This window comes from Hypomesus nipponensis, chromosome 11 (assembly GCF_054491055.1).
Source record: "Hypomesus nipponensis isolate SF chromosome 11, ASM5449105v1, whole genome shotgun sequence".
NCBI lineage: Eukaryota > Metazoa > Chordata > Actinopteri > Osmeriformes > Osmeridae > Hypomesus > Hypomesus nipponensis.
Window position 1 is genome coordinate 11,598,242 of NC_140371.1, and position 15,366 is coordinate 11,613,607.

At 54.9% G+C, this 15,366-nt stretch overlaps 1 protein-coding gene across 18 annotated transcripts in view; it reads left to right on the forward strand.

Annotated features, from left to right (window-relative positions):
* Window positions 1-15,366, forward strand: part of birc6 (baculoviral IAP repeat containing 6) — a 96,606-nt gene that overhangs the window by 5,820 nt on the left and 75,420 nt on the right. For 13 of the 18 annotated variants that reach the window (XM_084667036.1, XM_084667047.1, XM_084667044.1 and 10 more), the window contains exons 4-23: window positions 2,760-2,953; window positions 3,191-3,311; window positions 5,188-5,270; window positions 5,507-5,729; window positions 6,191-6,357; window positions 6,543-6,601; window positions 6,760-8,379; window positions 9,067-9,216; window positions 10,006-10,231; window positions 10,589-10,749; window positions 10,952-11,083; window positions 11,400-11,531; window positions 11,905-12,071; window positions 12,491-12,624; window positions 12,959-13,120; window positions 13,809-13,940; window positions 14,054-14,151; window positions 14,437-14,584; window positions 14,741-14,874; window positions 15,133-15,279. In XM_084667036.1, the coding sequence (XP_084523162.1) occupies window positions 2,760-2,953; window positions 3,191-3,311; window positions 5,188-5,270; window positions 5,507-5,729; window positions 6,191-6,357; window positions 6,543-6,601; window positions 6,760-8,379; window positions 9,067-9,216; window positions 10,006-10,231; window positions 10,589-10,749; window positions 10,952-11,083; window positions 11,400-11,531; window positions 11,905-12,071; window positions 12,491-12,624; window positions 12,959-13,120; window positions 13,809-13,940; window positions 14,054-14,151; window positions 14,437-14,584; window positions 14,741-14,874; window positions 15,133-15,279 (4,390 nt within the window). The remainder of the gene's footprint in view (window positions 1-2,759; window positions 2,954-3,190; window positions 3,312-5,187; window positions 5,271-5,506; window positions 5,730-6,190; window positions 6,358-6,542; window positions 6,602-6,759; window positions 8,380-9,066; window positions 9,217-10,005; window positions 10,232-10,588; window positions 10,750-10,951; window positions 11,084-11,399; window positions 11,532-11,904; window positions 12,072-12,490; window positions 12,625-12,958; window positions 13,121-13,808; window positions 13,941-14,053; window positions 14,152-14,436; window positions 14,585-14,740; window positions 14,875-15,132; window positions 15,280-15,366) is intronic. The other 5 variants (XM_084667042.1, XM_084667046.1, XM_084667051.1 and 2 more) reach the window with 1 other exon arrangement.

Here is a 15,366-nt window from a genome sequence, read left to right on the forward strand (position 1 = left end):
TTACACTGCGATATTGCCACACAAGTTCAAGTACAACAGTAACCAGTGACCGTGCAGGCCGAACCTTGTTCCCCCCTCAATTATTCAAAACCCGCCGTGTCTTAGCGTGCTCACTGTCAGCGTTACGTTGTTTCATGCTACTTAGTATGCCAACCATGCGCTGTGGTCAGCCTGCTGCTCACCACCAAATGCAATCAGGTAAAAGTATAGCGTTGCCCCAAAGATGACGCTTCCATCTAATCAGTAGGTCAGGCTCTGGGAGCTGATACAGCACTGTATGCTGCCGCTGCTGCAGCCGTGTGTGTGTGTGTTTGTGTGCACACGCGTTCTCTGCCTGTCATCTCCGGCTGGCTGAGGTGTTGCTCACCTCCCAGCTGCTCTGCTGCAGCGGCCCCAGGGAGGCTAACTAGCTGTTAGCCGTGTGAAGTCAGACGAGACTGAAGGTTGATGCGGTTCGAACGGGGTTGAGATACCGTCGCTCTGAAATGTTGTCGTAGTGTCGGTCGATTAGAACAATGGATCTGCTCATTGGACTTAATAACACACCCGCACGGGTCTGTCTTTCTTGTTCTCACGCGCACGCGCACGTGCACACACACACACACACACACACTAAGACATTTCAGTTCTTTATTGAATTATATGGGAGAACATCCTCTGCCAGTGTATTGCGGAGATGTGACATTGCATTTGGGCTCCCTTATGTGTTGATAGCTGGATCCCCAGCCTGGACTGCAGTCTGCGACACACACACACACACACACACACACACACACATGGAGCCCACTCTGCAGACCTCATCGGCATATTAATAGCCCGGGGCAGGCAGGGAGAACAAGCACCACTCTTGTCCCAGTGCCCATACTACACTAATTGATCCTTTGGCTAAAACAGATCACAAAGATGTCAGAAGCATTTAAGGATCCTTCAACTGTTCATGTGCAGAGATTTATCGACATATTCACTGGGGCAGAGACGGTTGCTTCTGTGTGGCAACGGTAGCCGTCGATGGGTGTGTAAATGCAAGTTCGGTGGAATTTCCATCGCAGTCCGTTGTCATGTTCCTTAATGCAAAGCAGTTGTGTTCCTGCCGCACAGCACTACATACGCCCTTTGGCTGAGTTCCAAAAACACCTCAGACACACCTTGATGTGAAGGAATTAAAGACTTTCTCTCTCTATCACATGACTGAGGGAGCTATTATTTCAGTCAGACTCCATCTGGCCTTGACTCCAGGAAGCTAGACACAGTTTGTGGACATCAGCACCTTCTCAGTCACAGCAGGGGTGGGGGGGGGGGGGGGGGGTTGCGTCCGGCATCTGATTGGCCGTTCATCTTCGGTGCTTGGGCAGGCTCAGCTGCAGTTTCAGAATAGTGGATCCGTCTAACCTTCCTGCTGCAGCTTTTGAATTTGACACTTTGGAATTTTTGCGCCAATCAGAGGAGAAGTTCCGTCTCGGAACTTCCTGAATCAGCATAGTTATGCCCGAATCTAAAAAAAGCTGCCTGAAATGGGCATTCTTCTCCATTGGTTGGGTCTCTGTGACTGTCCCCCTGATCCTAGCACAGCAGGTTCTGAGGTGGGAGTCACGGCACGGGAGGTAAATGGCAGCCAAAACCAGTGGTTTTACATAAAGCGTAAATCAGATGCAGCTAAGAGTCTGGTTTCTACTGTGCACCACGAACAATACGAAAAGGTCTCTTGTAAAACGATGAAGTCGAGCAAATTCCCTACCGGGCGCCGATTGCCAGCCCGGCCTGATGGGTGGGAAATAAAAGGTGTTTAGAGACAGGACAGATGATGGCTGTCTCGACACGTCGGTTGCAGCCTCTGCTCTATCAACCCCTGTGTGTCGTCGTCCCCCCCCCCCCCCCCCGCCCGCCTCCCGCTCGCAGATGAGGAATGAGGGAGCGGTGGGAGCGACATGGCAGAAAGTCCCATGGGGCCGCGTGTACACTAACCCCTGAGTGCATCTCTCCAGGTTTTTTTGGTTGTTGTTGTTTTGCTACTGTCCCAGATGTGTACTCGTGCACAGGCCTCAACACTGGCTCAGAGAGCTCCACCGCTCCACTGGGCAATGTGGAGGGCTGTCCGACCAGAACACACTCTCACTCGCTCACTCACTCACTCACTCACTCACACTGTACACACATGCACACACACACACACACACACACACACAAACGTACTCGCTCCCACACTCTTGGTCCATTTCATTCTACATTCAGCTCAAGCCCATTGTTCCACTTGCTGGACATCACCGCAAGCCTAGAAAGGGAACGCTTAAACAGCTGTCACCTTTTTTTATTTGATTATTTTTTTTTACTTCCTGTGTGTTCTTGTAGTGCTTCAAGTCCCAACGTGAGGCTGGCAGTGCCAGCGTTGGCCTTTTACCGACCTCTTTTCCCCCCTGGTGCGAGATCAGCTCTGCTGGTGTGATGGATTCCCCTGTAAACCTTTCCCACTGGCCCGTGTGTGTGTTGTGTGACGTAAGCACGGACAGGGGCCTGCTTTCCAAACCGCTTCCTGTTGTTTTTGAACCCGGAGGGGAAGGAGTTCTGTTGTGTTTTTAGATACACATGATGGAGACCACATGATAGGGAGCCTGCACGTTACGCAACCTTTTTAGGAGTCAGCTGTAGGCCTGCCCAGACAATCGACTAATCTCTCGCGCACGTCTTTGTTTCCTCTCCGTCTCTCCATCTCTCTCTCTCTCCATTCCCCTCCTCCTCTCATCCCGCCCGCCCCCCCCTCCCAGTGGGCAACGGTGACGTTCCATCTCCCCCACCACGTGCTGAAGCTGGTGGCCAGCGCCATCGTCAACGAGCTGAAGAAGATCAACCAGAACGCGGCGGCCTTGTCCGTGGGCTCGTCCATCATGGACCGCCTCTCCTACCTCTTACCCAGCGCTCGTCCCGAGCTGGGGGTGGGGCCGGGCCGCTCTGTGGACAGGTGAGGCTCCAGGGCCTGGTTGGACCCCACAACACCCTGCCATCGAAAGAACCGTCTATGAACCCCGTGACCCCCCCACACACACACACACACACACACACACACCACCACCCCCCGCCGCACCATGTCGTCTGCATGTTCCTTAAATGAATAAACAGATCTACAATCCTCTTCCCAGCACTTCAGAATCCATTTCTGGGATGGTGGGATTGAGATAGTGTGTGTGGTGTCTTGCAGGTCGTTGATGTACAGCGAGGCCAACAGGAGGGAGACGTTCATGTCGTGGCCCCATGCGGGGTACAGGTGGGCACAGCCTGACCCCATGGCCCAGGCAGGATTCTACCACCAGGTAGGCAGTGTAAGGATGCACACACACACACACACACACACACACACGCACTCACACGTTGTCATTATAGGGCTTTTTTAGATAGATTCCAGCATCCCACATCCATGCATGTTTAAGTGCATGTGAGCGCACTCTCACTCAATGATGGGGTACCAAAAAATCTCAACAAACGGGCTGTGCCTTTGCTTTGAACGGAAGCATTCGGCAGTATGCTCATACCAGTTGCGTGGAAACCTTTTACGATTAATATTTTAAACTCGTGTTGGTTTGCTGTACCGGTTCATATGTGGGCCAAAAAGCTGGGATCCATGAAGTATTTAAAAATGATTCAAAATATAATTTCTCCCAATGAGTCTCTTCTGAAAGCGAGGGACTGTTAAGATTATGAATGTGATCATTTATAAGCAAATCAATATATTATCCAAACGTTGTCCTCATTTTGCCAGGAAATGTCAAGCTACCCTTTTTGTTTTGCTGTAACCTTTCTGTTCATTCCACCATGAAACCAAAACCGGCCCAAATCAGCTTCTCTCTGGTTTCTGCCGTAGTTCATTGCGTTTTAGGTATGCATCGGGTAGAAAAAGACAGGGCAGATATCCAGCAAAATGACAAACGGCAAAATGCATACCTATCTGATCAGGCTCAGTGGTTGCGTTTCATTTAGCTTTCATTTTGCTGGTGGTTTTCCCCTACTCTTCCCCACACGATCTCATTCCAAACACGGAGATTCTTTCACTTCCACAATTGCGACCAATGTGATTGATAAGAAGCTGTAACCATAGCAACGCCACCACTCCTCTTGCTGGTGTGCTCTGTTGTCATGCCAACCACATGGGAGTGGAGTTTGGCTTGTGCCTTGACTCCTGAACACAAAGTGTGTTCACATTTCATCTCAAGAATGTCCCTTGTGCGTCAGTACAATACTGTATTATGCCATAAATCGTATTTGTCAGTACAGTATTATTCTTTAAACCATCTTTGTCAGTACAGTACCAGTCCAAAAATCGTGTGCTGCCAGTCATTCCCATTTTCTGTAAGTACAGCTTACAGTCATGTTACAATGGTTTGTACACCTGTTTAAAATGATGGTCTCTACTTCTCTTCCTCCTCCCTCTCTTCTCCTCCCTCTCTTCTTCTTCTCCTCCTCCTCCCTCTCTTCTTCTCCTCCCTCTCTTCTGCTCCTCCTCCCTCTTTTCTTCTCCTCCTCCTCCTCCTTCTCCCTCTGTTCTCCTCCTTCCTCTTCTCCTCCTCCTCCCTCTCTTCTTCTTCTCCTCCTCCTCCCTCTCTTCTCCTCCTCCTCCTCCCTCTCTTCTTCTCCTCCTCCTCCCTCTTCTTCTCCTCCTCCTCCTCCCTCTCTTCTCCTCCTCCTCCTCCCTCTCTTCTTCTCCTCCTCCTCCCTCTCTTCTTCTCCTCCCTCTCTTCTTCTCCTCCTCCTCCTCCCTCTCTTCTCCTCCTCCTCCCTATCTTCTCCTCCCTCTCTTCTCCTCCTCCTCCCTCTCTTCTCCTCCTCCTCCTCCCTCTTCTTCTCCTCCTCCTCCCTCTCTTCTCCTCCTCCTCCTCCCTCTCTTCTCCTCCTCCTCCCTCTCTTCTCCTCCTCCTCCCTCTCTTCTTCTCCTCCTCCTCCCTCTCTTCTTCTCCTCCTCCTCCCTCTCTTCTCCTCCTCCTCCTCCCTCTCTTCTTCTCCTCCTCCTCCCTCTCTTCTGCTCCTCCTCCCTCTCTTCTCCTCCTCCCTCTCTTCTTCTTCTTCTCCTCCTCCTCCCTCTCTTCTCCTCCTCCCTCTCGTCTTCTTCTTCTCCTCCTCCTCCCTCTCTTCTCCTCCTCCCTCTCTTCTTCTTCTTCTCCTCCTCCTCCCTCTCTTCTCTTCCCTCTCCCTCTCCTCCTGCAGCCTGCCTCCACAGGTGACGACAGGGCCATGTGCTTCACCTGCAGCGTGTGTCTGGTCTGCTGGGAGCCCACCGATGAACCATGGTGAGAAGACACGCACACATGCACACACACACACACGCCTGCTCACACCCCTCCCCCCCTCCCAGTTTACAGAACACAGGATTACTCATCAATAACAGACGAAACGTCATCCGTTGTTTAAATCCATCACAGCAGATGAATATTCATCACCATGTGGTGCCGCCGCCCTGCGTAGCCTGTCGTTAAATATGTCAACCGCCTAATCCGAGTCTCGCGCCCGCCCGCCCGCCCTGCAGGTCCGAGCACGAGCGTCACTCCCCCAACTGCCCGTTTGTGAAGGGTGAGCACACTCAGAACGTGCCCCTGTCCGTGACGCTGGCCACCAGCCCCGCCCAGTTCCCCAGCCCGGACGGCTCGGACAAGATCGCCTGCTACGGCTTCGGCAGCTGCCCCCACTTCCTGGCCGCGGCCACCAAGAGGGGCAAGATCTGCATCTGGGACGTCTCCAAGATGATGAAGGTAGGGGGGAGACCGGGGAGAGGCGCTTTGTATATGCAGGGAGCGTCCGCAAAGGTTGTATCTGTAGGGAGCGTCTGCAAAGGTTGTATCTGTAGGGAGCGTCTAAAAAGTGGGGTGCGACTCAGAATCCGAATGGGTTTTATTCGCCCAGGAAAGTTCACGCAGACAAGGAATTTACTGTGGCAGGAAGGTGCACAGGTGAAACATACAAATCTTAAATATGTAGTGTACAGGTCTAACTAATACTGAAAGTACAACTCATGACAACTGAAGGGACAAAAGAGACAAAGATGGCGTCTTAAGATAGCCCCGTGATACCGGAGGAGATATTCATCATCATGAGGGTAAAATACAGAGGGGCTCGGACATGTTTGTCGAGGAGTCTAGAAGTAGGTGGTACCTGCAGGGGGCTAGCTGGACTCAGCGCTCTGTCTGCTCTCTCTGCGTGTCGGCGTCTTCAGGTGCATCTGAAGTTCGAGATCAACCCGTACGACCCGGCCATCCTGCGGCAGCTCATCCTGTCGGGGAGCGAGCAGCCCAGCCTGGGGTCAGAGGCCCGGCGGCCCCTGCTGGCCTGGCTGGAGGAGGAGTCCAGCTGCTCCGACATCCCCAAGCTGGAGGGAGACAGGTACTGCACACGCACGCACATGCTCGCGCTCGGCCTCACGCCACAGCCGATTCCTCATTTCTACCCGAGTCGAGATTAGCGGGACTCGATTGTCTCCAAAAGATGTTGCTGTTGTTTTTGTTGTTGTTGTTGTTGTTGTTGAGCGTGGTTCAAATGCTGCTTGTTCGTTCTGTGTCTTGCTCCAGCGACGACCAGTTGGAGGACTCGGACAGCGAGGAGCATTCCAGATCAGAGTCTGTGACGGGTAAGATGGCTCGGTGCACGCCAGCACGTTTCGGAACGTGTCAGCGCGACGCCACGGGAAACGGTCATCCCTTTTTAGTGTCGGCATGGAGGCTGGGTGAAGATGGCATCCTGTGAAGCAGTGTGTAACCCCCCCCCCCCTCCCTCTGTTGTGTTCAGGCCAGCCGTCCCAGAGGGAGAGCATGGAGGTGAGCCTGGGCGTGACGGCGCTCAGCGTGCTGCAGCAGCCCGACAAGCTCCAGTGGGAGGTGGTGGCCAGCGTGCTGGAGGACACGGTCAAGGACCTGGAGGAGCTGGGCCAGAACCCCTCCCTGGCCCAGGCCAAGGCCCAGGACAAGGCCAAGGACAAGGCCGCGGAGCACCACAACATTCCCTTCCCCTGCCTCCTGGCCGGAGGCCTGCTCAGCTACCGCTCGGCGGCCGGCACCCCGCTGGCCGGCCCGCCCCCCGCCCCTTCCCGCCGCGCCACGGACGGCCCCCTCAGGACTCAGGGCCTCGAGCTCGCGCACGCCGGCCCCGACCAGGGCCCCATGGAGATAGACGCCTGCAACCTCCCCGGCGCCCCCCCGGACCTGGACTCCCCCACCCTGGCCGGCCCCCTCCCCGTCCCCCTCCCGGCGGCGGCGGCGCCCGCGCGCAGGACTATGCCCGTGCTGCTGCTGTACAGCATCAAGGAGGCGGACGACAAGTCCTCCGGCAAAGTGTTTGCCCAGATGAACAACCTGATGAGCAAGGGCCTCCACGAGGAGGGCTTCACCGTGCCCCAGATCATCGAGATGGAGTTCGACACCCACGAGCAGCTCCTCCTGCAGGACCCGCCCATCACCTACATCCAGCAGTTCGCCGACGCCGCCGCCGCCGCCGCCAACCTGGCGTCCCTGGACGCCGCCGCCGACAAGTGGGGCGCGCTGGCGCCGCCGCGCCCCGGCGCCCTGGTGCAGTGCCTGCGGCTGCCGCGGCGGCTGGAGGAGGAGAACCTCTACGTGGACTCGGTCACGCCGTGCTCGGACGGCGCGCACCTGCTGGTGGTGCTGCAGCCGTGCGGTGTGGAGTCGCTGAGCGCCATCAACCAGGTGGAGGCGCTCAACAACCTCAACCGCCTCCACTCGGCCCTCTGCGGCCGGGCCAAGGGGGAGCTCCGCCCCCTGCCCACGCTCGCCAACGGCCTCGAGGCCCACCCCGCCGCCTCGCCGCCGCAGACGCCGCTCATCCTGCCGCCGCCCGACCAGCAGCAGCAGCACCAGTCCCGGTCCATAGGAGGGCTGGGGGGCGGGGGCGGGGGCTACCTGGCCCTCTACAAGCTCAACTACTCCACGCGCGTGGTCACGCTGGAGGAGGAGCCCGTCAAGGTGCAGCACATCCGGGACTCTCGCGACGCCGTCACCTCCCTCATCCTGCTCCCGCCCGACGTGCTGGACGGGAGGGAGGACGACAGCGAGGAGAGCCCGGAGGAGGGGCCTCAGGGCGGGCTTCAAAACGGCGCCGGCACGGGGTCCTGCTCCGGGGCTGGATGTGGACTTGGTACCACCACCGGCGGCGGGGGAGGCATGGCCGGGGCCGCTTTCGGCGCCAAGGAGAAACCGAGGCCCGAGGTGACGGGCCTGGGCCACCTGGTGGTGACCACGCAGGCTGGGTACATCATGATCTTGGACCTGTCCACGCTGGAGGTCCTGGCGAAGGTGGAGCCCCCCAAGAAGGAGGGCTCGGCGGAGGAGACGGACCCCTTTGTCTCGGTCACCTACTGCTCCGGGACGGACCGCCTGTGCGCCTGCACGAAAGGTGAGAAGCAGCGGCAACATGTGGGAGTGTTTGCTCGCGGAGGGTGGTGGTGTGAATTAGTAGCAGCGTTTCGTGGTTTCTGTCGCCCCACACTGCCTGGAGCGAGACCGCAATTGTCTTTGGTGTTCCTGGAATATGTTCCAATTCGGTTGTTGTCTCATTATGTATCGAGGCGACGCCACAATAAGAGCGAGACGCCGGAAATCCTTGCGAGGTGTGTTTTGTGTCGTGACTGTGTCTGGGTGTGGGTCAGAGCAGTTGTGACAAGGCCGTGTGTGTGTGTGTGTGTGTGTGAGCGCAGTTTACTTTCCTGTGTGCATGTGTGAATGCGTGGTTTAGCCTGCCAGCTGTTTTCCTCTCCGAGCTCCAGGCAAACTTTCGAAGACAGCACGACAGAAATCCCAGCTCTAACCTTTTTATGTGTGTTAGGAAGGCTGTGAGCTGAAGGGGGAATCCCACACAGCAGACGTGTAATCAAATCAATTTCTCCAGTGTTGCTGTAACGCTGTCTGGACTAATCTGGGCTCCTGTTATCCACTTGGCCCCTTGGTACATGGTTTCGATGTCTGGAAAAACCTCATTTCATGTTGGATCCGGGCGACTCTAATATCGGTACTTCCAAAGGGAAATGGTGAATAAATCTGTTGTTGCATGTGAAGGTTAACGGGTCCAATCGCTGTTTTTAAGGTGGAGAACTTCATTTCCTTCAAATTGGAGGCGTGTGTGACGATATAGATGACGGCGACATTTTCGTCGACGGCCCCCTTTCCAAAGGGGTGGAACAGCTTTTGGAGGGAACCAAGCCCTCCTCCAACCCCTCAAGTCCAGGGATCACAGGTAGGCGGGACTTGGAGCCGTCATCCAATCACAATCTCTCTACGCCTTCTATTACCTTCCATATCTTCTCATATCTGCTGTTCACCCCTCTCCTCCTCCACCTCCCTTCTCCAAATAAGAGCATGTCTGATGCCCAGTTGTATGGTCATATGGTCATTGGATTTTTGTACGCTCACATTGTGTGCTCAGAAGCCAAGATGGGATCTAACTTCACTTTCCTTTGCGAGTCACATGCTGGTTCGACATGGGTTTTGTCCACTCGGGGCCGTGAGAAAACCCAGCATGATGTATTTTCATCTTCAGAGTTGGTAATATGTGACCGTCTCCTGAACTTTGACTCCCTGGTACCCAGTCAATATAAAGTCTGTGTCTAAGTTCATGAAAGATATCCAGACACGACGACAAGGGAAAGAAGCACAGCGTTTGGAAGCCTCAAGGTGAAAGTACTAAATCTGCCTCCCTTCTCTCCACCTCTCTTCCTTCTCTCCACCTCCTCTCCACCTCCTCTCTCCCTCCTCTCTCCCTCCTCTCCACCTCCTCTCCACCTCCTCTCCACCTCCTCTCTCCCTCCTCTCTCCCTCCTCTCCACCTCCTCTCCACCTCCTCTCCACCTCCTCTCCACCTCCTCTCCACCTCCTCTCCACCTCCTCTCCACCTCCTCTCTCCCTCCTCTCCACCTCCTCTCTCCCTCCTCTCCACCTCCTCTCCACCTCCTCTCTCCCTCCTCTCCACCTCCTCTCTCCCTCCTCTCCACCTCCTCTCTCCCTCCTCTCCACCTCCTCCCCCCAGGAGTTGACCTCCTGGTGGACCAAGCGCTGGCCCCGGAGAGTCTGACGTCGCTGGTGGAGCTAACGCGCTTCGAGACGCTGACGCCGCGCTTCTCGGCCACGGTGCCTCCGTGCTGGGTGGAGGTGCAGCAGGAGCAGCAGCAGCGACGCCACCCGCAGCACCTGCACCAGCAGCACCACGGCGACGCCGCCCAGCACACGCGCACCTGGAAGCTGCAGACCGACAGGTCAGCTGAAAGAGTCTGTGTGTGTGGGGGGGGGGGGGGGGAGGGTGGCTGAGCGGTTAGGGAATCGGACAAGTAATCTGAAGGTCGCCAGTTTGATTCCCGACCGAGCCAAATGACGTTGTGTCCCTGGGCAAGGCACTTCACCCTGCTTGCCCCGGGGGAATGTCCCTGTACTCACTGTAAGTCGTTCTGGATAAGAGCGTCTGCTAAATGACGAAATGTAAATGTGTGTGTGTGGGGGGTTTGGAATGCTAAAGTATGCCAGATGAACTGGGAATGAGTTGCTATTCCTCAGCGGAAAGTTCTAGAATCACACCCTTGCTGGCAGTAACACGCCTGTCCCCTGTGCGGCTGCAGCTCCAGCTGGGACGAGCACGTGTTTGAGCTGGTGCTCCCCAAAGCCTGCATGGTGGGCCACGTGGACTTCAAGTTCGTCATGAACGCCAACATCACTAACATTCCTCAGATCCAGGTCACCCTGCTCAAGAACAAGGCCCCAGGGCTGGGCAAGGTCAACGGTGAGGATGTCGCGTACTCACCGCGCACACACCCACACCACGACACACACACACACACACACAGGTCACCGCATAGACGCCACACCACACACACACACACCAGACTGCATACATACACCTTCACACCCCACCACACGCACCACACACACACAGACAGGAAGTGGAGTGTGTGAACGACGGCGCCGTGTCCCCCTGTGTGCAGAGACAGCCGTCGACAGACAGATCTCCTTCCCCCTGTCGCACGTCCTCCATGCCAACGGCGAGAGGAACGGCCAGCCCCTCCTGCACGACTCTGTCGAGGACATCCAGTTCATGGACATCGAGGAGACGCCAGGTTAGAAGGCTCCGACCCTGGGCTCTGTACACCACAGAGGATTAGGGACCGTTTTGGGGTATGAGGGGGGGTTCAGGGCGCCAGCTGACGGAAGAAGACCTTGGGAAGAAGGTTATATACCCCCCCGATCCCCCCCATTGGGTTTGGATCTATTAGTGGCCGATTGGGTTGCCAGATTTCGAATGTGAGAACCGTCCCTGCTGCCCTTGGGAAGGATCTGAGTCATTCCGGCCAGGCGGAGTTAGGACCCAGTGAGGGGCAAACCGTGCCCTCCCCGTCCCTAACCCCCCCCACTCTCCCTTCCTCTGGTCCGCAGGATCCCGGCTGTGCAGCTTCCTAGAGGACCATAAGGAGGACATCCTGTGTGGGCCTGTGTGGTTGGCCAGTGGGCTGGACCTATCAGGGCACGCTGGCATGCTGAGCCTCACCAGCCCCAAACTAGTCAAAGGTAACCGTCAACATGAGAGAAATAGTATTAAGTCCGTAACATGTTGTCTGTCCCTCCCATGTTGGTTCATATCTACACCTCCAGCATCATTCTGAATGGTATAGATCAGGGGTTCCCAATCCTGGTCCTTGGGCCTCCCTGCCCTGCATGTTTTAGATGTTTCCTTGTTCCAACACACCTGATTCCAATGAATGGGGGGAGGCCCGAGGAACCAGGATTGGGTCCCCCCGGTATAGGTGTCCTTTTTTTTGGAGTGACACCAGCGACAGCCAACCAGCCCTCAAGCTCGCAGCCCCTCCCCCTCGTCTGTGTCACCGCTGTCGGGGTGTTTCTCTCAGTGTGGCTCTCTGCTGGCGCGTCCCTCTCCCTGCAGGCATGGCGGGGGGGAAGTACCGCTCCTTCCTGGTGCACATCAAGACGGTGAGCGACAAGGGCATGGAGGACAGCCCGCGGCCCGTGGTGCGCATGCCCGCCGCCAAGCCCCAGAGCACCAAGGCCCACTCCCTCTCCACCCTGCTGCAGAGGGCCCAGGCCTCCAAGGTGCGACCGCTACACCACCCACGCTGACACATCCCGGGAGGGGGTTTGCTTGTTGCGTTCATATTCAGGATGTGTGGACTCTAGGATGGGTCTGGGTGGGTGCCGTCTCCAGTTGAACGGACGACGCTTCTTATGAAATGTTTTGTTTTTTATTTGAGGGTCATTTCCTTGAGCTCTTTCCTTTGTCTCCACCTGTTGGGGAGACAGTGCTACTGCCAGGACTTTGGAGGGAAATTGTGAAAGTGTTCATTTAGCTTTGGAAATTTATGAATTTTGTTCTAATTGAATTTTGTAAAAAAAAAAAAAATTGGCAGTATTATTATTATTTTTTTTTACCTATAACTGTAGCATTTCAAAGTGTCCCTCCTTCCAACACTGTTAAATAGCAGACAAGAACTAATGTCCTGTTGCATCTGCAGGAAAAGGCCTCCACTTCCAAAGCTGACCCGCCCACCTCCTCCAAGAAGCCTGACAACCTCCGAGGCTGCGACCTGCTCCAGGAGGTGTCCGTCACAATCAGAAGGTTCAAGAAGACCTCCATACCCAAAGAGAGGTAAGACCAAATGTTGTGTGTCTCTGGGTGAGACAGTCACCCAAATGCCTACAGACTTGGAGGACCAAACGACTGGGCTGAATATGGACATCTGTGTGAACAAAGTCATTATTAACGATTGAACTGGAAACTGTTCAGCTATTGGGCTGTTTTAGTGAAAACGTCATGTTTTTTTTTTTCCCTGTTGATGTAATAAAAGCAGATGTTGAAATGTGTAAGATTGAAATATAATATATTATTATATATAATATGAAGATCACCCTATCAGCAGGGAGACTTGACCTCCCAGTCGTCTCCTTAACTGTCTCCTCTCCTCCCCTCTCCTCTCCTCCAGAGTCCAGCGCTGTGCCATGCTGCAGTTCCTGGACTTCCATGAGAAGCTGCTGAGTGGCCTGTGTAAGCGGGCGGAGGAGGGGCCGGGAACGGAGCACGCCCAGAGCCTCATCCTGGACATCCTGTGCTGGCTGGCGGGGGTCTACTCTAATGGACCCTGCAGGTGGGGCCAGGGAGGGAGCAGGGAGGGGGACTGGATCACACATCGTGGGGCCAGGGAGGGGGACTGGATCACACCGTGGGGCTAGGAAGGGAGCAGGCAGGGGGACTGGATCACACATCGTGGGGCCAGGGAGGGAGCTGGGAGGGGGACTGGATCACACATCGTGGGGCCAGGGAGGGAGCTGGGAGGGGGACTGGATCACACATCGTGGGGCCAGGGAGGGGGACTGGATCACACATCGTGGGGCCAGAGAGGGAGCTGGGAGGGGGACTGGATCACACATCGTTATTGCAGACTTTGGTTGTAAAGGCTTTTAAATGTAAGACTGTTTGTTTACACATTGATTTAATGCTTGCACCGGTGGATTTATATTAAGATGAGATAAGCTAGCACTTCATTGCAGATCCGTTTTGGTCTTACAGCAGCTAAAAGAAAGATGGAGATGATAAAGTAAAAATAATACAAGGGATAAATAGAACACTAAAACAACAAAGGATTTTGTTCTTTTACTTAAACAAGTAAAATTTAAGACAGATAAATGAAAGACGGCTGGAGCTGTCGTAACAGGCTGCTATCCGCCACCGCGCCACTCTAAAGTACTATTTTTCACAAATTCAGTGACTAATTAAAGATACTTTTTCATTTGGCTTGTATTAAGTTTTTTTTTTTTTTTTTCTTGTCTTCACAGCCTGAGAGAAGGAAAAGACGGTTTGTTGACGAAAACAAGGAAGAGACTGACAGACATCGTGCGTGTGTGCTTCTTTGAGGCTGGAAGGAGCATAGCCCACAAATGCGCCCGCTTTCTTGCACTTTGTATTAGGTGAGTAACTTCACACGAGGCCACAACCATCTCGAAACCGTCCATTTCGAAATTGCGTGACTTTTGTACGGCCGTGTTTGCGTGACTGATGTAACTGGTTTCCGCCCCCGCAGCAATGGGAAAGGAGACCCGAGTCAGCAGGGTTTTGGAATGGGTCTGCTGAAGGCCCTGCTGGACAATATGCCTTACTTGCCTGCAGCAGCTACAGGTGGTGAGTGACTGGGTTACCTGAACCCCTTTCAGCTTTCATCGAGTAGCTCTTTGTGAGGATCTTTCAGTAGATTGTAAAGAAGTGCTATTGCACTCTTAAGAAGCCAAATGGACTCACATCTCCCTCTCTCCCCCTCTATCTCTCTCCCCCTCTATCTCTCTCGCCCTCTGTTTGTCTCGCCCCCTCTCTCTCCCTCTCTCTCTCCCCCCCTCTCTCTCTCCCTCTCCCTCTCCCTCTATATCTCTCTCCCTCTCTCTCTGTGTGTGTCCTCTTGCCTCCCCTCAGGGTCAGTGTTTTGGTACTTTGTGCTGCTGAACTACGTGAAGGATGAAGACCTGGCGGGCTGCAGCACGGCCTGCGCCTCTCTCCTCACCGCCGTCTCCCGGCAACTGCAGGACCGCCTCACCCCCCTGGAGGCCCTGCTGCAGACCAGGTGGGCACCAGGACCAACAACTGTGTTTACCCGCTATAGAAAATAATGGGTTATAAAACTATTTGCGAGCTCTCTAGTTTTACGTTTTACCTAACATCAGAGAGAAGCATACTTTCAGGTCAGCTGAACGTGTGTCTGTCTGTCTGTCTTCCCCAGATATGGCCTGTACAGTTCCCCGTTTGACCCTGTGCTGTTTGACCTGGAGGTCAGCGGCTCCTCCTGTAAGAACGCCTTCAACAGCAGCATCGGGGTCCAGTCTGACGAGATCGACCTGTCCGACATCCTCTCAGGTCTGCGCACACGCACACACATCCCCCCGTGTAGTGATGAGAATACGTCTTTATACCCATCCCACTGTGTTTCCGAATGCCCGTATTTCCAGTATTGTAACCATCGAAACTTGGTCGTCACCGTAGTTGGGCTAGCTATGTATTTCTGTCCAAAAACCTAAATTTGGATCGAACAAGACTGGGCTGCGAATGGTCTTTGACCCTCCGTTGTGAGTCTGTGGCTGAAAGCAACATTGGGCGTGTGTGTGTGCATCGTAGGGAACGGCAAGGTGAGCAGCTGTGCGGCGGCCGAGGGCAGCTTCACCGCCCTGACGGGCCTGCTGGAGGTGGAGCCTCTGCACTTCAGCTGCATCTCCACCAGCGACGGCACCAGGGTGGAGAGGGACGACGCCAGCATGTTCACAGGTACCTCCCTCCCGTCACATGTCCATACCTCCGCCCAGCCTCAGCCTAACAAGTGTTCACCACCAGCAGTGTAGTCACACTACCAAC